Here is a 21,537-nt window from a genome sequence, read left to right on the forward strand (position 1 = left end):
ATCTGGAACATTTGCTCAACACAAAAATGAATGCTGCTGATATAAATGAGATCAAAGAGTGAGGAGATATAACTTGGCCACAGCACAGAGAAGGCCTTGGAACAGACCACTGTAGAGTCCAACACCACAAAAGAAGAGGTGAGAGACTGTAGTACATGATTTACTTAGGAGTGAATGTAGGAAATTCCATAGCTTTAATCCCAAGCAGTATAAAAGATAATGGTTTATAAAAGTGGGAAAATTCCCCAATAATAACTGATTTGAAGGAATAAAACAGTTCAGTTTTAGACAGTTGATGATAGAATATTTAGGTGGGTGTGGCTATAAAAGTGATTAAGAAACAGGAGTCACAGAACATTCAAAAAGAGTTCATTATAGGCCGGCGCCACGGCTCACTAGGCTAATCCTCCGCCTTGCGGCGCTGGCACACCGGGTTCTAGTCCCGGTTGCCCCTCTTCCAGGCCAGCTCTCTGCTGTGGCCAGGGAGTGCAGTGGAGGATGGCCCAAGTGCTTGGGCCCTACACCCCATGGGAGACCAGGGTAAGTACCTGGCTCCTGCCATCAGATCAGCGCAATGCGCCGGCCGCAGGGCGCTGGCCACAGCAGCCATTGGAGGGTGAACCAACGGCAAAGGAAGACCTTTCTCTCTCTCTCTCACTGTCCACTCTGCCTGTCAAAAAAAATTAAAAAAAAAAAAAGTTCATTATAAGCATCATATGTGTAGGGATATTATCTGTTTTGCTCACCAAGACTTAACCAGTGACTGACACAGAGCAAATGTTCAACAGAGTCTGAAAAACATAAGACAGAGACTGAGATATGCATCACAGCTGGGAATCCTCCTCAAGGTGAGAGAGCCAAATACACAGGAAATGATAAATAACACTTCCGAAGCTAAGTGGGGGAGGGGGATATAAGGAAAAAGGCAGAGAGCTAACATGTGACTCCACAATTGAAAGACTCTAAGCTTGAAAATATAAAAGCTAACACTCTGGAACACCCATAACCACAGCATATTTAAACCAAAATATATTCCTAAATACTAACAAAACTGTCAATGGAAAAGTGATGAATATCAGAGACTATTACAGTAGCTTTTTTGTTGTTGTTGTTATTTTAACACTTACTTATTCATTTGAAATGCAGAATGACAGAGAGAGAAAGAGAAATTTTCCATATGCTGGTTCATTACCCAAATGCCCTCAACAGTCAGGGCTGGGCCAGGTCAAAGACTGAAGCCTGGAACTCTACCTGGGATCTCCCATTTGGGAGGAAGGAATGCAAATACCTGGGCCACTGTCTACTGCTTCCCAGGCCCATTAGCTCGAAGCTGGATCAGAAGCGGCAAAGCCAGGACTCAAACTGCCACTGTGATACGAGATGTGGGTATCCCAAGTGGCAGCTTAACCAACTGAGTCACAACACCCTTGAGTAGCAGTTTAGAATGGAAATATTGGTATAGTAATAAAATGTGGATATATATAATCATTATTCCTAAATAAATCATAAAATTCCATTGTAAGTGACAAAAAGCATAGAAATGCATGATACAGGCTTATAAAAATTACAAGATTTCCAATAACCTCTGTAGGAACACAAAAGAAAAAAAAAACAATTTAGACTACATGTTGGTGTATATTTTAACAATAAAGTATGAATTCCCAAACAATGCCAAACTTCACAATACTCTATATCTGAGACATATGAGTTTATTAAAAATATGGTAACCAAATCTATTGCCTATATAAACTAAGATTTATTCATTTATTAGTAACTCAACACTAGGAAATCTTGTTTTACCTATTCACATCACACTGATCCTTCAACATTCTTAAAGACTTATGCTTCAGTTCTTATCAATTCATTCTTTACCTTAGTATACATATCAGAAGGGGGAATTTTTTCAGAACTCTTGCTTTACTAAAGCAATATATATGATCATCTTAGTTACCAAAACAGTGGCTACATTTTCTCAATTTTTTCGGACCTTCCTCAATTTTCAGGAAGCAATACCATCCATGACCATCCACCCTGCTTCCTTCTCAAAATTTTATCCTCATGCCAGCTTGTTTAACTTCCAACCTTAAGTGCCCTCTTCTTTATTTCCATTGAATCCTCTTCCTCTTTCCACTCCTATATGAAGTTTATTCCTTAGAGCTCCTCCCACAGCCCTCTCTGTCCATGTGCTTCCTTCTTCTGATTCTAGTCACTCACAAGACTTTAAAACCACTAAGGGCCAGGACAAGGGCAAGGTGATCAAAGTGAAATTTCAAGTGCAAAACTTAAGGGGAGTGAGGAGTGCCAAAAAAGGTAATTATGATTGTGGGGAGCAACTGGGAGCAACTCGGACTAGACTAAGTTACTGGAATTAAGACTTATTCTATGCATCTGCTCTCCCACAATATGGCGCTGGGAGAGGAGGAAACAGCTTCTACACAGCTGCCTCTCACCAACTTGACAAGCTGCAGGACCTGCTCCTGATTGGAGGAGAGCAGCGTACTCGGCGTGTGGGCAGCAGAGTTGGGATTGGTGGAAGAGGACTATTTAAAGGAGGAGAGAGACGGCATGCACCAGGAACATCTATCTGAAGGAACACCTGTGCAGCCCCCGAGAGAGCCGGCCGGCGGTGTGCCGCTCCCCCGTGGAAGTGGGGAAAGTGGCAGGGGGAACCGCCCTTCCACGGAGGTGGAAGGGTCGGTAGCCAACCCGGGAAGAACCAGCAGCAAACCCGGGAAGGGCCGAGCAGACAGAAGAACAGCGCAGGGTCCTGTGTCGTTCCTCCACGAAGAGGGGGAGCGACATAATGGTGCCGTGACTCGGATATGAAGCCTAGGCAGGGTCCAGTGTCGCTCCTCTACGAAGACGGGGAGCGACAATGATAAACAATAAATTAATGCAATGTGTTAATTAAAATTTATGCACATGTATCTATGATTAACAAAACATTAAAAGTTTAAGTAGAAACACAATCATTTGGTTCTTAACATTTGCCCTCTATTCAAACACCTAATTCTCTTGGAGTTCTATAAGCATCTGTAAGTGAACAAAACTAAACTTTGGCAGCTTTACATTATAAAGTTAGGTCTCAAGACATTTATTAAATTGAAATAAAAAATATAGCACTAAAGTGTAAAGCTTATATGCATCAAAGCCTTAAAGACAACAGGTAAAATGAAAACTGTAAATGTATAAGGTTGACAGGATAATAGGTAACTTAAAATCATGACTCTATATAAGCAGTTTAACAGAGATGTTTTAATATAGCCTATCTCCTTTATATTCTATTTCTAGTAAAGGCATCACTACCTTCCCAGTCACCCACATATTTTGTACTGTTTAGCATTATTATCAAAGCCTGTCATGACATATTAATATGCTAAGCCCAAATGTTCCTCTACAGCATTGTATCCTATATCCATATCCCTTTTCTCCAAAGCTTCCCACTGTTTCAAGCCATTGCCTCCTTCTTTATATGACAAGCACTTTCTAATGGGTGTTTCTGCCCTTTCAAAAAAAAATACTACTAGATTAACTTCCAGATTAATCTTTGAGCACATCTTCAATCTTGGCACATAAAACTTCCATATCTTCAATAGGTCCCAAAATGCACAGTATACTAGGAACACAGAACTTAAGTCTACATCAATGTTCCAGCCTATGCTTCCACATTCAAATGGAGAAATTATATTTATGAAAAAAATCTATTTTTCTATACTGCTCCATACAAGCAAATCAGAATTGCCTTATGTTTCTCAAAAATAAATGGAGTAACTTCAACTCCTTTTAAAAAAATATTTATTTTAATTTATTTGAAAGGCGGAGTTACAGAGAGGGAGGGAGAAACAGAGATCTTCCATCCGCTGGTTCACTCCTCAAATGACTACAATGGCCAGGGCTGGGCTAGACAGAAGCCAGGAGCCAAGAGCTTCTTCTGGGTCTCGCACGTGGGTGTAGACACCCAAGCACTTGGGCTATATTCCATTGCTTTCTATGCATTAGCAGGGAGATGGATCAGAATTAGAACTGTCAGGACCACCAGTGTTGCAGCTATGCCATAATACAGTCCCCATCCTTTATGTGACCTTCCCAGGCCTATACCTGTGAACTTCTGCTAATTATTTACAGACCAGATGAAATGTCACCCTCAAGAGGCTTTCCCAGTTCGCCAACCAGATGTGCCCCGTTCCTCCTTCAGTTCACCCTCTCCACTCCCTCACACATACATTTTGCTCAAACTCTTTAACAAACAAGTATGTTAATTTTTATTATAGTTTATCATCCACTTCCCACCACCAACAACCGTTATTCTTTTGAAGTTTGTCTTACTCATCTCTTTTTCCCTTAAGGCATGTTCCATACAGCAAAGTTCAATGCTTATTTAATAAACTAAATTACAAGTACACAGTTATCTAACAATAACAAACATAAAGGGACATCTCACTGAATGGAATTTTTCTAAGTTTCCAGGAACCTCTCGCAATAAAAGCAGATACTTCCTTATTGTACACAGCACATATTCTGTTAAAAAAGGAAGAATATTACATAGAAGCATTTCCTAGTTATTTTAAATAGAACTTTGTGTCTTGACTGATTTGAATGAGAAAATGAAACGAAAATGTAGAGTTTCTAAGATGTACAAAGCACTTAGCTTATGAGCAAGATGTTTCTTCATACCACATAACTTGACCCTCATTCAGAAAGCTAATTATACTCTATGATACTTATCTCATTTATCCATAAGCAAGATTATTTTACATTTTCTTTAGGATTTCAAGTCTACACACACATATATATTTCACATCCTACACAAGAAATCCAACAAGATTTACGAGTAGCTCTGACTGAAATTCCTCTAGTACTATGATAGTACATTTATACAATGGTTTCCCCAAATCATAATTCATCTTATTTGCCTTATGGAATCTAAAATAAAGCCAAAATGATGGAGTAAAAGTAAAGAAACTATCACAAATATTTATTTAAAACAAGTTGAGACCCCAGTTACTTAGAAATAACTGATTTAAAGAAAAACATTACAACCAGTGTTGTGGCGTAGTGGATAAAACTGTGTAAAAACTATGTAAGATGCTCAAAGTTTAGCCGCTGGCATTGTGGCATAGTGGGTAAAGTCTCCAGCTGTGATGCTAGCATCACATATAGGTACTGGTTCACGTCCCGGCTGCTCTACTTCCAATATAGCTCCCTGCTAATAGCCAGGGAAAGCAGAAGATGGCCCAAGTGGGTGGGCCCCTGCCACAAATGTGGGAAATCCAGAAGAAGCTCCTGGCCCATCTCTCTCTTTCTCTCCCTTCTCTCTGTAACTCTATCAAAATACATAAATAAATCTTTATTTTAAAAAAATGCTCAAAGTTTAGACATAAGCAAATATCCCTGTTGCTGAACACGTGGCTCGCTCTCTCTCTCTCTGTCTCCTGATCTGTCTCTCTTTCTGTCTGTCTTATGCTCTCCTCCCTCCTTTCCTTCTTTGCCCCTTCCCTCCAGTCTGTTGGGTTTTCCCCAATAAACTCTTTCCCTTAAAAAAAAGAAAAAGAAAAAAAGGGAAATATCCCCTAACCTTTCATCATAACAAATTCATGGAATGGCCCTAACCTTACCATCATAATATGACTACTTCCATTTTAAAAAGTCTCACCTTTGTCCACGTGCAGGCTAAATCATTGTGTATCCTGCTTCATTCTTTTTTTTTTTTTTTTTTTTTTTTGACAGGCAGAGTGGACAGTGAGAGAGAGGGAGAGACAGAGAGAAAGGTCTTCCTTTTTGCGGTTGGTTCACCCTCCAATGGCCGCCGCGGCCAGCGCACCACGCTGATCCGATGACAGGAGCCAGGTACTTATCCTGGTCTCCCACGGGGTGCAGGGCCCAAGTACTTGGGCCATCCTCCCCTGCACTCCCTGGCCACAGCAGAGAGCTGGCCTGGAAGAGGGGCAACCGGGACAGAATCCGGCACCTCGACCAGGACTAGAACCCGGTGTGCCGGCGCCGCAAGGCGGAGGATTAGCCTAGTGAGCCACGGCGCTGGCCGCTTCATTCTCTTTTATATAATATATATCTCTAATTGATGTCAGTGTCATTACTGCCCCAGCTAATTACTACTACAGCGATTTACTAAATATTCAGCATTCATCATATTTAAGAAAAACACAATTATGAACATTTTAAAAAATGTGGTATTTTGTGAGACCAGGGATGTTTAAAGCAGCCATAACATGAAAGGACTTATGAGCTCTGGTAATGAATGTATAAAGCTTTCCAAATACAATAGGAAGCTGCTAGGGAGCTTCATTCACAGTTTGAATGATTTTGTTTAAGACGATCACTGTACTGGTGAGTGGAAAAAAAAAGATTATATGGGGCCAGACTAGAAAAGAAGTCCAATCAGGAGGCTATCACAGTAATTCAGATGAAATACGATGTTAACCCAAATTTGGGTGACTGCAAAACAAGTGGCAGACATATTCTAGAAGGCCAAGAACTGCTGAAAGACTACAGGTGGAAGACAATGCAAAAGAAAACGTACATATTATACCCAAGTTTTTAGCCTGAGCAACTTAATGGAAGGTAGTACTATTTCATTTTTTAAATCTGAAATTAGAATTTTTGCTATGGTTTTACTCTACTATAGAAAGAAATTTTTTAAGAAATATCTAACAGCAAGTACTTGTAAGGACAAAGGAAAGAAGAAAAATCAGATAAACACTAAAACAATCTCCTTGAGTCATACAAGTAATGTATCTCATCAGATACAGAATTAAAGTAGTACTTATTTATAAATAGATGTCTGCTCTTCAAACTAGTCTCTTGTTTTTAAGCTAGATACCTAAGTAAGTTACCTAAAGGTGGGTTACCCTCATAATTTTCCTAGCAATTCACTATAATTTTTTTTTTTATTTTTTTTTATTTTTGATAGGCAGAGTGGACAGTGAGAGAGAGAGACAGAGAGAGAAAGGTCTTCCTTTGCCGTTGGTTCACCCTCCAATGGCCGCCGCTGCAGCCGGCGCACCGCGCTGATCCGATGGCAGGAGCCAGGATCCAGGTGCTTTTCCTGGTCTCCCATGGGGTGCAGGGCCCAAGCACCTGGGCCATCCTCCACTGCACTCCCTGGCCATAGCAGAGAGCTGGCCTGGAAGAGGGGCAACCGGGACAGAATCCGGCGCCCCGACCGGGATTAGAACCCGGTGTGCCGGCGCCGCAAGGTGGAGGATTAGCCTATTGAGCCACGGCGCCGGCCTTCACTATAATATTATTGGAGAGCAACAACCTTCGGAGAAGAATGGAGCAATTATTTAAAATGAAAAAAAAAAAATCTGCCATTTAAATTTTACATGACAAAAGAAGTCATGAGAAAATAAATCTTATGGGTCACTGAACGACTTTATTCCAAAAGAGAGTCCTAGAATACTAATCAAAACAACAATATACTGGGATTAGTGTGCCTTAGCAAGGGAACAGATGTGTGTAATGGTAGTATGCTATAATGGAGTAAGTGCTGGGTTTTAAGTCACAGCTTCTCACCAAAAGATGAGTAGAGTGAACAAGCAATACAGGTTTGCTGTCTCTGTTTGCACTTTTTAAAAATGGTTAAGTGGTTTAGTGGTTAAGACACCTACATTTCATATCAGTCTCTGGGTTCAATATCTTCCTCCAGCTCTCAACTCTGGCTTCCTGCTAATGTGAACCCTTGGAAGCAGCAGTGATGGGTCAAGTAATTGAGTGCGTCCTGTGTCCTGTGTCCTGTGACCTATGTAGGATACCTGGATTGGGTTCCCAGCTTTAGCCAGGCTCAGCCTCAGCCTTTGCAGCATCTGAAGAGTGAAATCAGCAGATGGGAGTTTTCTCTTGGAGTCTCTCTCTGCCTCTCAAATAGACAAATATATATTTTCAAAGAAAGAACGCATCTATTTTTAAAAAGAGAGAGAGAAAAATTATCTTCACTGCCTCTGCCCATCTGACAGAGTAATCACTGAATTCAGAGCAGGATGGCCAGAAAATAAAAATTTAATTAATTAAAAAAGGAATGATCAGGGGCCATAGTGAGTAAAGCCACTGCCTGCACTGTCGGCATCCCATATGGACACCAGTTCGAGACCCGGCTGTTCCACTTCCGATCCAGCTCTCTGTTATGGCCTGGGAAAGCAGTGGAAGATAGATCAAAGGATTGGGCTCCTGCACCTACATGGGAGACCTGGAAGAAGCTTCTGGCTTCTGGCTTTGGATCAGTGCAGCTCTGGCCGATGTGGCCAACTGGGGAGTAAACCAGAGGATGGAGGACCTCTCTCTTCCTCTCCTCTCTCTGTGTAGCTCTTTCAAATAAATAAATAAATCTTTAAAAAAAAAAAAGGAATGTTCCATGATTCATAGGATGAATGTTTATATTGATGTTAAAAAGAAAATTCCATTTGCCTTTAAATTTCTTTTACAAATAATTTATATCACCTATAGATAAGTTCTTTTTTGGATGACCCAGTATAATCAGGAATAGTACCAAAAGCAACTATTGTGTTCATACTCTCTTACCACTAGAAATTATAATATAAAGGTTAAGTACAAAAGCTTGGGAATCAACACTGGTTCAAATTCTAGGTCTGCTCCTTACTAGATATGAGAAGGCTTCAAATAGTTTGTGGAAAATGTGTATTACAAAAGCACTCCTACTGGAGTAGCCTCTCTTGACTATTCCATTCCCCAACTTGCTCTACCCCACTGAATATCCTCAGCACTTTGTGTGGGGAGCAACTCGGACTAGACTAAGTTACTGGAATTAAGACTTATTCTATGCATCTGCTCTCCCACAATATGGCGCTGGGAGAGAAGAAAACAGCTTCTACACAGCTGCCTCCAGTTCAGCCAATAAACTGTAGGACTTGCTCCTGATTGGAGGAGAGCAGCGTACTCGGCGTGTGGGCAGCCGAGTTGGGATTGGCAGAGGAGGACTATAAAGGAGGAGAGAGACGGCATGCACCAGGAATATCTAAGAGGAACATCTAAGGGGAACACCTGTGCAGCCCCCGAGAGAGCCGGCCGGCGGTGTGCCGCTCCCCCGCGGAAGTGGGGAATGTGGCAGGGGGAACCGCCCTTCCACGGAGGTGGAAGGGTCGGTAGCCAACCCGGGAAGAACCAGCAGCAAACCCGGGGAGGGCCGAGCAGACGAAAGAACAGCGCAGGGTCCTGTGTCGTTCCTCCACGAAGAGGGGGAGCGACATAATGGTGCCGTGACTCGGATATGAAGCCTAGGCAGGGCTTAGTGTCGTTCCTCCACGAAGAGGGGGAGCGACACTTTGTACACCTCTAAAGTTACCCTTTTCTCGGCTTTGCATAGCAATGTCCATGTGTATACATGCCAGAAATTTCTTAACCGAATACAAGCTCCACAGATACTATCCATCCTCATTTTTGCTTGTCTGTGTGCAGCTTGGTGTTATGCACATTAGTAAGCAGTCCGTATGTATTCCCAAAATTCACAGCAAGTTTTTGAGTTGTAATTTCTGTTCCCTAACACTAAAACCCAGTGAACCTTAAATTAATAGAGGAAAACGAACACAGTTTGCCCTACTTTACTTATTTGGCACACTGACATTGATGTTATTGGGAAATATGATTTTATTAACTATTGTTCTCATGTTGAAAGATGGAAATGCCCGAAGTGTTGAAAGTTTAAATACAAATTGGATTACATTTGACAGACTGAACAAATACAACCTGGAACACTTGTATTCCCTAATGTGATAACTTAAGGAAGGAAATATTCTGTTCCTAATCTTCACCTTCGTGTAGTTCACTTCCTGTACAGAATATCACATTTATATTAGTGTCTGGGAATGTCTTTGTCTTTATTTGGCAAGGGCTAACTATCAGAAGCATATCATCAGGGCCGGCAACGTGGCATAGCGAGTAAAGCCGCTGCCTGCAGTGCCAGCATCCTGAATGGATGCCAGTTTGAGTCCTGGCTGCCCCACTTCCAATCCAGCTCTCTGCTATCGCCTGGGAAAGCAGTGGAAAATGGCCTGAGTCCTTGGGCCCCTGCACCTGCGTGGGAGACCCAAGAATCTCCTGGCTCCTGGCTTCAGATCAGCACAGCTCTGGCTGTTATGGCCAACTGGAGAGTGAACCAGCAGATAGAAGACCTACCTCTTTCTCTCTCTCTCTCTCTCTCTCTCTCTCTAGCTCTGCCTTTCAAATAAATAAATAAATCTTAAAAAAAAAAAAAAAAAGCAGCGTATCTTCAATTCTAGGTAAGTCCATCCAAAGTACTACCTCCAAGGTAAGCTCTCTCAACTATTTCATCTCCAATCTTACTCTATATCCTATTTTGTTAATTTTTGAAATGACTTCATTTTCTAAGTACCTTTCTAAGGAACAACAGTACTGGGTCTATGTATGTAAGTAAACCTTTATCGTAATAGTAATAATAGTTATCCTTTGTTGAGCTCTTACTCTGTACCAAATACTAAACAGAGTGCATTAAATTTTCTCTGGTTTGATAAATCTGGAAATACTGACTTAAAAAAATCAAGATCTACATGAGGGAGCTTCAGAAAGTCTGTTGAAAATGAAATTAAAAGATAAGAGTTTAGTGCAAAATTCTGAAATTTATGTATACTTGTAGAAAACCCTGGCAAATATTATTATAATCAAGAAATAAAAGTAAAATGAAAAATAAAAGGATCAATTTGCTGGCAGAATCAAATCAAGGTAAATACCAACGGATTTTTTTAGTTCTAAGAATTAAATATAATGTGTATCCACTCATAGTTAGAATACTTATTAAATACAGACTTGGGAGTGAAGGAGTATAGAACAAGAACATTTTAAGCTGATAAGCTTGTCCCCAAAATAGCTATCAATCACTCCCCCCACCCCATACTTGCCACTTCCCACTGAGAGCTGGTCTGTGTCTCCATTTCCTTGATTCAGGCAGATGTGTGACTTCTGTGACCAAGAGACTACAGCAGAAGTAATACTGCATCATTCCCTAAGCTAGATGGTAGGAAGCCTGAACTCTGGCCATTGGCTAAGTCTTTGTGAATACTTTGTGACCTTGTAAGAAGTCTGATTACCCTGAGGCCACTATTAAAAAAGACTCAAGTTAACCACGTGGAGAGACCATGAGTAGACAGATGACCAACCTGCCCTCATCTATTCCAGCCACCACAAAACAGCCATTAGACATGTGATGAGATTGTTACACACCAGCAACCTTTTGAGGTATCCCCAAGGAAAAACTGCCCAAATGAACTGAGTTAACACATAAATTAATGTTTTAAAACACTATACCCTGGAGTAGATTTCTACAAGCCACCAGAAAACCAAAACAGTTGTCCAAGCCTTCATCATACTTCATTTTCCAACTTTTTATTAAATCAACTTACCTATTATATTCTCTGTTCTCAATGCTACTACTGTTCGCACTAACAGGAAATATGCTGCCACCCTATTTAAAACCACACCCCTTCTCTGCTTTATTTTTCCTCACTGCACTTACAACAGCACGTATTCTACCTATGTATATAATTTGTCGGACTCTCAGTAAAACCTAAGTTCCACGAGCACAGGGACTTTTGTCTGTTTTGTTAATTCTGCATTCCTGTGCTTGGAAGAGCACCTGATATTTAACAGACACTGAAATGTCGCTTGTTAAATGAGTGAATAAGTGAATGAATCAAAAACAAGACCAGGTAAATTGAAGGTCTCTTATTTCAAACACTGAAATTATTCCATTAAAAAAAAAAAACTTTTTATAGAAAATTTTCCAAGTCCATTCACTGAAAATACTCCTTAAGCCTCCTTTCAGTTCTCAGTCAAAATTTGGTTTAGCTTGACTTCTATTTTTCAATACCAGCCTTTTTTTTTTTTTTTAAGGGAACGTGACACAGGATATGTCTGAATCACGTCAGTAATTCAGTGACAGGATCTGCTGGAACAAGGAAGTGTGGCAATATGATAATCTGTGCTAGCAGGCAGTGTCACCAGGTCAAGTAATTTAACATACATTCTCCTTCCCTACTGGAAGATAGATACTTGCTTTGAAAGAATCGCCTGGATATAAATCAATCTACCACATTGCCTAAAATCTTTAACTTCCATTTCTGTTTTACTTATTTTATTCCCCAGACAATACTGGTTGCATTAGTATAGGCAAGGATTGTGTCATCTTCTAACAGAGGCATGATTTCTGTTGGTCTGTAAGTTCTTTAGCAAGTTCCATAAAATGTCAGTCCCTGACTTTTGGCAATGGGGCAAATCATCATTTAACGATGACAGGCAATTGAGTCACCACGTCCTCCTTGCTGGTTGCGAGGAAGATGACAGGGCAGTCAGAGATTACTACTCAGCTTTTCTGACAAAACCCTGCACTTAAATCTACTCAACAAAGATTTAAAGGTAAAAATCAAGCTGTAGCTTCTCCTCAGCATACCAGTAATTTAAGTTATTGAACAGAGAATAAAGCATTCATTTTCTTTCCTTCATTCCAACACCCTTGAATCATTCTTATCACTGCATCTTTACCTTTAAGGAAATTCCAATGCTTTCAGGATGACTGAAACCCAAACCTGACATTTAGAGCCTTCCTCATCTCCTACATACTCCTCAATGTGCTGCTTACATCCCAGCGCCTCTGCAGGTACTCACCCCATTCAGAATTTCTCCCTTCCCTTACTCCCAACAGTGACTATTAACCACCTATGCATGTGCCTACCTCCTCACAAGCCTGAGCGCCCATGGAATTAAATACAAGATTCTAAGAATACGCTAAGCACAGTGAGGCTTTAGCCACCCAGTAAGTGTTGCATTTTTGTACTTGAAAAACTCCCCAAGGTGAAAATTCATACACCCATCCAAACTTATGGAAGACAACTGTATCAAGTACTGTATTGGCCACTGAGGATCAAGGACCTCACACCACCCCAGGCTTCCAAAAACTGGAGGGGACGATCTTTCTGCCTATCCAATCGCACATGCTTTCCATAAAACCAGCACAAATAACACCTGGTCCCCGCTGCTTCCATTTGCAGTACCTACTACACACAGTCCCTGCCAACGTGTTCCACTGCTTGCCTGGGACTTAATAAGAGCGCCCTGCACCTCTCCTAAAAAACACTATGGTGTAAGCTCAGAGTAAAGACTTTAAAAGCACACACTGGCTACAGTGCCCATATCCCCGTTACCTCGTGACCTTGGACAACTTCATGTTCTTGAACCTCGGCTCCTCCTCTCATAAAGCAAAGGTGAACAAATATCAACTACCCTACACGAGTATTATAAAGAATAAAAATATTTTTAAATGCTTAAGAAGAACCCGAATCAAGTCCGGGGACTTGGTGGGTGTTCAATAACGCTCTAGTCCCTTCCTCGAAAGCGCTAGCACTGTTGTTTGCACCTGAGGGCCGCGGGCACTGGGCACTGCCAGGGCCGGGAGGACAGCCATGCACCGAGTGTCCTGGGCACATCTGCCATCAGTGCCCCCCCTCCCGACACACACACACACACACACACACACCGGGCCTCACCTTGGTGGTCGTAGACGCTAATGTAGGAGATGCCCACGGCCATACACCACACTACGAGGCTCGCGATGTCCGAGAAGCTGGGCTCCTGCTCCTCCTCGGTGATCACTAAGCCCATGTGCACAGGCAGCTTGTCCAGGGAACGGCCGTCCGCGCGCCAGCGCAGCCGGGGGTGGGCGGAGGCCAGACCCGGCCCCCCGCGCGGGTGCCGGTAGTGCCGGCGGTTCCTGCCGATGGCCGGAGGCTTGCGGAGCGTGAAGCCGAGCGGCGCTAGGACCGCGGCGGAGGCGGCGCGACAGCAGCGCCGCCAGATCCAGTTCCAGGTGCCGAACCGAACGCGGAGCCAGGAGGTGAGCGTGCGGTGCAGGCAGAGCAGCGCGTGCAGCACCCGCCACACCAGTTCGTACAGCCCCGTCATACTCTTGTGGCGCTCGGGCCCCTTCCCCTCCCTCCCTCCCACACCCGCGGCGCGACGGCTTTTTATCCGCCCCGGCGACCGGCGCGGGCCATCGCTCCGGGTCCCCCCACCCCCCGTGCCCGAACCCCTTTCTACTGCCAACACCTCACCTCGCCCCCGCCGCCATCTTCCTCCTCCCTTGGCAGCCCCGCCCCCAGTAGTACATGGACAGATCTGATTGGCTGGCGTGGAACTCTGACGCGGCCTTTGGGTCCGAGGATGTGGCCTAGCCAGGCGTGGCGAGGGAGCGCGTGCGCGCCTGCAACCTAGCAGCCGGGAGCCGTGGGCGCCCCCTAGTCGTGTGGAGGGCGAGAAGCAGACATCGCTGGCTAGGACCCCTGCAAGGCACTGGTGGCGGATGGAATGCACAGTTTTAGGAACCCCTGCATCTTACAGTCTACTTTTGTTTGTTTACTTACTTACTTGAAGGGCAGAGTGACAAAACATATATAATACATATATATATATACATGTATATATATACATATGTACACACATATATACATGTATACACATATAAACCAGCCCGGGCTATTGTGGGCATTTGGGTAGTGAACTAGCGGATGGACCATGGACCCAAATGCCCTCAATAGCCGGGGCTGGTCCAGACCTAGGCCAGGAGCCAGGAACTCCACCTGGGTTTCCCACTGTGAGTAGCAGAAGCCCAGGTACTTCGACCATCTCTGGTGCCTCCCGGGTACATTAGCAGGAAGCTGATTGGAAGGGAAAAGGCAGACTTCTGGGGCACTTCCTCCGCTATGGGCTGGGGATTTCCAATGCACCACAACGCCTGCTGGCCCCTCTCAAGGCTCTGAGAGAAACGACTTGCAAGGCCTAAAATGCGTTGGAAATGACAAAGACCAGAAAGTACTTGGGGGTGGAAAGCTGCCTCAGCAAGTGTTGATGCTGGGTGCCTGAAAGGAAAGTGTCCCCAAAGGCTAGAGTGTACCCCCTTGGAGGGGTCCTGCCTCTGTTCTTTGGTCAGCTCTTCCCAGCAGAGACTAAATTTTTTAAAAAAATATTTATTTATTTGAGTTACACAGAGATAGGAGACGCAGAGAGAGAAAGAGAGGTCTTCCATCTGCTGGTTCACTCCCCGATTGGCCACAATGGCCGGAGCTGCGCCAACTGGAAGCCAGGAGCCAGGAGCTTCTTCCAGGTCTCCCACGCGGGTGCAGGGGCCCACCTCTCCTGCTTTCCCAGGCCATAGTAGAGAGCTGCATCAGAAGTGGAGCAGCCGGGACTCGAACTGGCACCCATATGGGATGCAAGCGCTGCAGGCAGTGGCCTAACCCTATGCCACAGCGCCGACCCCAGCAGAGACTAATTTAAAGATTTATTTATTTATTTGAAAGTCAGATTACAGAGAGAGAAGGAGAGACAGAGGAGAGGTCTTCCATCTGCTGGTTCACCGCCCAAATGGCCACAGCGGCCAGGGCTGAGCCAAGACAAAGCCAGGAGCCAGGAGCTTCCTCCAGGCCTCCCAAATGGGTGCAGGGGCCCAACACTTGGGCAATCTTCCCCCCCCCCACCTTTCCTGGGTGCATTAGTAGGGAGCCAGGAAGGAAGTGGGGCAGCCAGAACTCAACTGGTGCCCATATTGGATACTGAAGCAGCAGACAGCAACTTAACCCATTATACCACAACACCAGCCTCTCTGAGTAATCTTTCCCAGAGTGGGAATGTGTATCTTCAATAATGTCCCTGATTCACGCCTCTACCACCATCATTCAGTTCTAAATGGAATTCTTGCTGTCTGTCCATTGCTGAGTACCTAGAGGCTCCACAGCCTGGTGGGGGTTAGTCACTGTATGGTTTTATACACTCAGTGAGCAAACAGTTGGCCAGCAACTATGAGGTCTATGTGGGGAAGACAATAGGGCACTTGACCTCATTTAATGTAAATGGCCTACCCAGGTTTGCCATCACTTCCACACCATAATTTCTGATGAACTTGGCCAAGTGGTCCTCTTGGCCAGGTCTGTACTGCCCTGCTGCAGCTCAGTGCTGCCAGAGGGCTTCAGATGTCTCCTGGTTCCCAACTAGGCATTGCCTGGTGTGAACAGGCAGGCAGCTAGTTAAGCCTAAGTGAGCCGGAATGCTTGTAACTCTGCAATATTGCATTACCTCTTTACCTGTCATTCAAAAACATCCACCATCCCAGGTTGCCCTTGTGTCTCATCCCACCATGATCAGCATGAACTCCAGTGGAAGTGCCCAGATGTCTTCATGCATGCTATGGCACTACCCCCACCTCATAAAAGAGGCTGGGAATGTAAGAGAGCCCTCTTTTTGCTCCTGACCACAATGGTAGTGCTATTCAGTCTTTCCTCTCTCTCTCTCTCTCTCTTTGGGAAACCCTCTGTCCCACCTCATGATCAGCATTTATTTCTCTGTGTGGACTGGCCCACACTCAGGCATGAATGTATGTTTTGTCTCCCACTGTTAAATCCTGTTCCTACCTGTGTGTGTTATGATGTCTCTGCATAGAATTCTTGTCTCTTTGTAAGGCAAGATCCTGAGGTGAAAATTAAGGTACTCATACCCACATCATTGCGATGATGGGCAGAGAAGAGGGGAGAAAGTCCTTGAGTGGGAAAGTAAGCCATCTTCTTCCTCACTGGTCATGGCTGGCTCCAGGATGCTCTGCTAAGGAAGTTCCTCTGCACTTACATTTCTCAGACACCCCTCTGTCCAGCCACAGGTCACTTACACACTCACTTCTTCATACCAATGCTTGCCACTCTGACAAGATTAAAGCCCTCGATCTTGTATCCCTGTAATCGGCCATCAGATCTGTGGGCACATGCAAGATTCATCTTCTGTACTTCTTTGAATTGCAAAGTTAAGCAAAGGGTTCTAGTCAGATCTCCACCTGACAGTGTTCTCAACATGCAGATCCTGGCATCTGACCCAACTTGTTTGTTTTCCTCCCACAGTAGCCAGAGGCAGGTTACCAGGCCTCCTAATTTAGGGATGTTCAGCGTCCTAAAGAGGTGATGAGGGCCCACTTTCCTTTTCCTGAGATAAGGAAGAAATGGCTGACAGCCCAGGCACTGTTCCAGTTGCTTTTAGAAATAACTGTTTAGCTTAGTGAGTCACTTTGCCCTAGGCTGTAAAACCCAGTAAGGGCTATTTTCTGGGTTCCCTCACTTCAGTGCAAGTGGGACATATGCAAATATGTATGGGATTCAGGCAGTAATAAAAATGCAGCCCAGGATGTTGTGGGCTGAAGTAGTGCCCATGGCACAGTGAACTGGCTTTGCGTCTAGTGTTGTTTCTGACTTCTGGCTGCTTCTCTGCCTCAAGAAGGAGGGAGCTTTAATGCCTTTTGTTTTCAGTCACAATTCTAGATGGACAGGAAAACTGCACTGGATGTGTTGCTTTGTGTATACATTCAATCCGAAACTTATAGAGTCCTCTCTTATAAATGTTTCCGTACTTTATCATGTTAAAGAACAAATGAATGTAGTACTTTTGGGAATTTCAGAATATAATGTTGGGACTTCCTAAATATATTTAACATTCTACCCCAAATTTTATCACAGACAGAAAAATGCAGAATCATGCAGCCTCAGAAAGATGCCAATTCCCAAACACTATGGGGACAACAGCTTGTTATAAGGCATGAGATTTTTTAGATGACCTTAACTTATTCTTCACAACTAACATATGAACTAGGTAGGCTAAATGGAAGCCTTGATTTCATGGAAAAGAAAATTATTATTAAAGAGATTAACATACAATAAAGAATAATGGGCTGGGTTCTGACTCAATAGACATTGTTCAGTGAGCCAGTCACTTTACTCCCATAGTCAAGTGGAGATAGTGTATGGAGATAACTGATGTGGGCATGAGCATATTACTCTTACTCTAGGTCTTGCCTAACAGAGATAAGAATTCGAAGCAGAAGCATCATAGGAACAGTATACACCATATCATAATTATATTCCTGGCTTCATCAGACTGTTTTCGGGATTGAGGCAATAATGTACATGAAGCGCTTAGTGCACTGTCTGTTCAGTAGTGAGTGCTCAGTAATTTGATCTACTGCAGAATCAAAAGAGGCAAAAAAGAATGGCAATATTGAGGAAAAACAGTTGATTTAAATAAAAAGTTTTGGTTTCCATCGAGCCATGGTTTAAGAAAAGTAGAACTAAGCATAAAATTTTAAATGAAGATTATTTGAGTAGGTTTATCAAATGTGCACGCCCCCCAAAAATGAGACTGCAAGTTTTAAGTGATATTTATAATATTATCATTGCAAATGAAAGCTTATCTTAAAACTTAAAAAAAATGTACTAGGCAAATACTTGGAAATACAGCACCCTGACCTTTGACTAATATTCTTGAAAAGTAAAAGCTCTGTAGTACAGAGATCCCATGCACCTCTTGCCTGCACACATTCACTCCACCCTCCCATCTGCATCTTGAGCACAATGCTACATTTGTTATCATTGGGTACCAGCACATCATTACCTCTGGCAGTTCATCTATTATTTTAGGGTTCTCTCTTAGTCCATCTCAAAAGAACTGCGCATCCAGGGAATTTATGTCAATACAGCCTTATTTTTTGCAATATGAACTGAATAAAAATGTGATATCTAAAAGATTTTTTTAAGATTAGGAAACCAAAAAAAAAAAAAACCAAAAAAACAACAACAAAAAAAACCACAAAAGTCAGAAGCAGCCAAATCAGGACTCTAAGGAGGATGCCCAATGAGTCTCCATCAAAATTCTCACAGAATTGCCCTTGCCTGATGAGAAGAATGAGCAGGAGAATTATGACATAGAAGACTTCTCTGTTGAGACTTTCTCAAGCATTTTACTGCTGAAGCTTTGGCTAACTCTCTCAAAAACACTGTCCTAACAAGGATATGTTCTTCTTTGGTCAGAAAGTCAACAAGCAAGATGTCTCGAGTATTCGAACAAAACTATTGGCATGACTTCTACTCTAGACCAGTCTGCTTCCACTATGAATGAATCGCTTCTAATTCTTGGTAGCCATTGCTTTGATTGTGCTTTATCTTCAGGATAATACTGAGAAAGCCGTCCATATTTTATCTTCTGAAACCATTCTTAGATGAAATGCCTCAGGGCTGGCGCCGCAGCTCAACAGGCTAATCCTACGCCTTGCGGCGCCGGCACACCAAGTTCTAGTCCCTGTCGGGGCACCGGATTCTGTCCCGGTTGCCCCTCTTCCAGGCCAGCTCTCTGCTGTGGCCAGGGAGTGCAGTGGAGGATGGCCCAAGTACTTGGGCCCTATACCCCATGGGAGACCAAGATAAGTACCTGGCTCCTGCCTTCAGATCAGCGCAGTGCGCTGGCTGCGGCGGCCATTGGAGGGTGAACCAACGGCAAAGGAAGACCTTTCTCTCTGTCTCTCTCTCTCACTGTCCACTCTGCCTGTTAAAAAAAAAAAAAAAAAAAAAAAAAAAGAAGAAGAAGGAAAGAAAAAAATGCCTCAGGACCTTGATTCTTGTTGGTTTCACTGAATGCATTGCTCTTGTCTGCCCTGATCTGAGCACAGCAGTTTTGCCACCCACTGAGCAGAAGTGTGCTCCACTTCATTTTTTCAGTCAGAATTATGTAAGCTGAAACCGTTGCATTATCTAAGGTTTTGGTTGTTGTTCCTGCTATTAACCATTGGCCCTTTTCAATTAGAGCATGAACAAGATTATTTTTTCCTTATAAATTGATGTGGATGGTCTGATGCTGCAGGGTTCATCTTTAACACTGTCTTATCTCTTCTTAAAGTAACTCATCCATTTGTAAACTGCTGATTTATCTGGAATGTTTTCCCCATAAGCTTCTTGCAAAGTTTTCAGTGATTCATCAAGCCTCATCATCAATTTGCTGTTTTATTCTTTCTTCTGTTAATGGAAGAATTCATGTTGCTATGATAAGGGCTCTTAGTGCCTCAAACTAGTTGTTGCACAGACATATTATAGCAAATTAGTAAAGGTTTAATTTTGGTGCAAAAATTTTTTGCAATCCACAGATAGTTTTTTTTTTTCATTTTCCATTAACTTTTGAAATATCTCTATTTCATTTTTTAAAAATGTATTTATTTGAGAGGCAGAGTTACAGGCAGAGAGAAGGAGAGACAGAGAGAGAGGTCTTCCATCTGCTGGTTCTTTCCCCAAATGGTCACAACAGTTAGGGTTAGGTGATCTGAAGCCAGGACTCAGGAGCTTCTTCTAGGTCTCCCATGTTTGTGCAGGGGCCCAAGCACTTGAGCCATCTTCCACTGTCTTCCCAGGCCACTTGCAGAGAACTGGATTAGAAGTGGAGCAGCTGAAACTTGAACTGGCAGCCATATAGGATGCTGGTGCTGCAGGCGGAGTCTTAACTTATTATGCCACAGCGCTGGGTCTCATTATTTCATTTTTAGAGCTGCTAATATAAATGGCATTGTGTTTTTAATTTCAAGTTATACTTGTGCATTGTTAGTATATAGGAAAGTCATTAACTTTTGTGTATTGTATTCTACAATCTTGCTATAAGGGCTTATTATAGTAGTTTCTTATATAGTAGTTTCTTTTGAATTTTCCATGTAGATATTCATACCATAAGCAGATAAAACCATTTTATTTCTTTCTTCCTAATTGGTGTACCTTTTATTTCCATGTTGCATTAGCTAGGACTTCCATTATGATGGTGAAAAAAGTGATGAGAAACAATAACTTTTCCTTGTTTCTGATCTCAGAAGAAAAGCTTCTAGTTTCTCATTATTAACTATGATGTTAGTTATGTTGTTTTATTGAGTTCTTTATCATGTTGAAGAAATTTCCTTCTAGTCCTAGTTTTCTGGGAGGTTTTTTTTTTGTTGTTTTTTTTTTGTTTGTTTGTTTTTTTCAGGCAGAGTTAGACAGTGAGAGAGAGAGAGACAGAGAGAAAGGTCTTCCTTTTCTGTTGGTTCACCCCCCAAATGGCCGCTATGGCTGGTGCACTGTGGCTGGTGCATTGCGCCGATCAGAAGCCAGGAGCCAGGTGCCTCCTCCTGGTCTCCCACGCGGGTACAGGGCCCAAGGACCTGGGCCATCCTCCCCTGCACTCCCGAGCCACAGCAGAGATCTGAACTGGAAGAGGAGCAACCGGGACAAAATCCAGTGCCCCAACTGGGACTAGAACCCGGGGTTCTGGCGCCGCAGGTGGAGGATTTGCCAAGTGAGCCGGCCTTTTGGGAGTTTTTAACTATGAATGGATGGTAGACTTTGTGAAATGCCCTTTTAATACATATTGCTACCATTATGTAGTTTTTCTCCTTTAGCCTGTTGGTGTGACGGATTACATTAATGGATTTTCAAATATTGAACCAGCTTTGCATGCCTCAGACAAATCCTACTTGGTCATAGTATATAATTCTTTTCGTACATTGTCTGACTTGATTTGTTGAGAATTTTTGACTATGTGGACATCAGAGGTAGTGTCCATCAGAAATATTGATCTATAGTTTGCATTTAATGTCTTCTGTACTTTTGGCATTAGAGGAATGCTGGCCTCATAGAATGAGTTAGGAAGTGTTACCTCTGCTTTTATCTTCTGAAATGGTAG

The 21,537-nt window shown here is 43.1% G+C and overlaps 1 protein-coding gene across 1 annotated transcript in view; it reads right to left on the minus strand.

The window, feature by feature from the left end:
• The window catches only part of NUS1 (NUS1 dehydrodolichyl diphosphate synthase subunit), a 34,881-nt gene extending 20,772 nt beyond the window's left edge, over nucleotides 1–14,109 (minus strand). Inside the window, exon 1 of the mRNA XM_008263427.5 lies at nucleotides 13,527–14,109. Within this exon, the coding sequence (XP_008261649.3) occupies nucleotides 13,527–13,941 (415 nt within the window). The 5' untranslated portion in view covers nucleotides 13,942–14,109. The remainder of the gene's footprint in view (nucleotides 1–13,526) is intronic.
• Nucleotides 14,110–21,537: the final 7,428 nt, after the last annotated feature.

The sequence above is a fragment of the Oryctolagus cuniculus genome, chromosome 5 (assembly GCF_051225735.1).
Source record: "Oryctolagus cuniculus isolate XC-2025 breed Fujian yellow rabbit chromosome 5, ASM5122573v1, whole genome shotgun sequence".
Lineage (NCBI taxonomy): Eukaryota > Metazoa > Chordata > Mammalia > Lagomorpha > Leporidae > Oryctolagus > Oryctolagus cuniculus.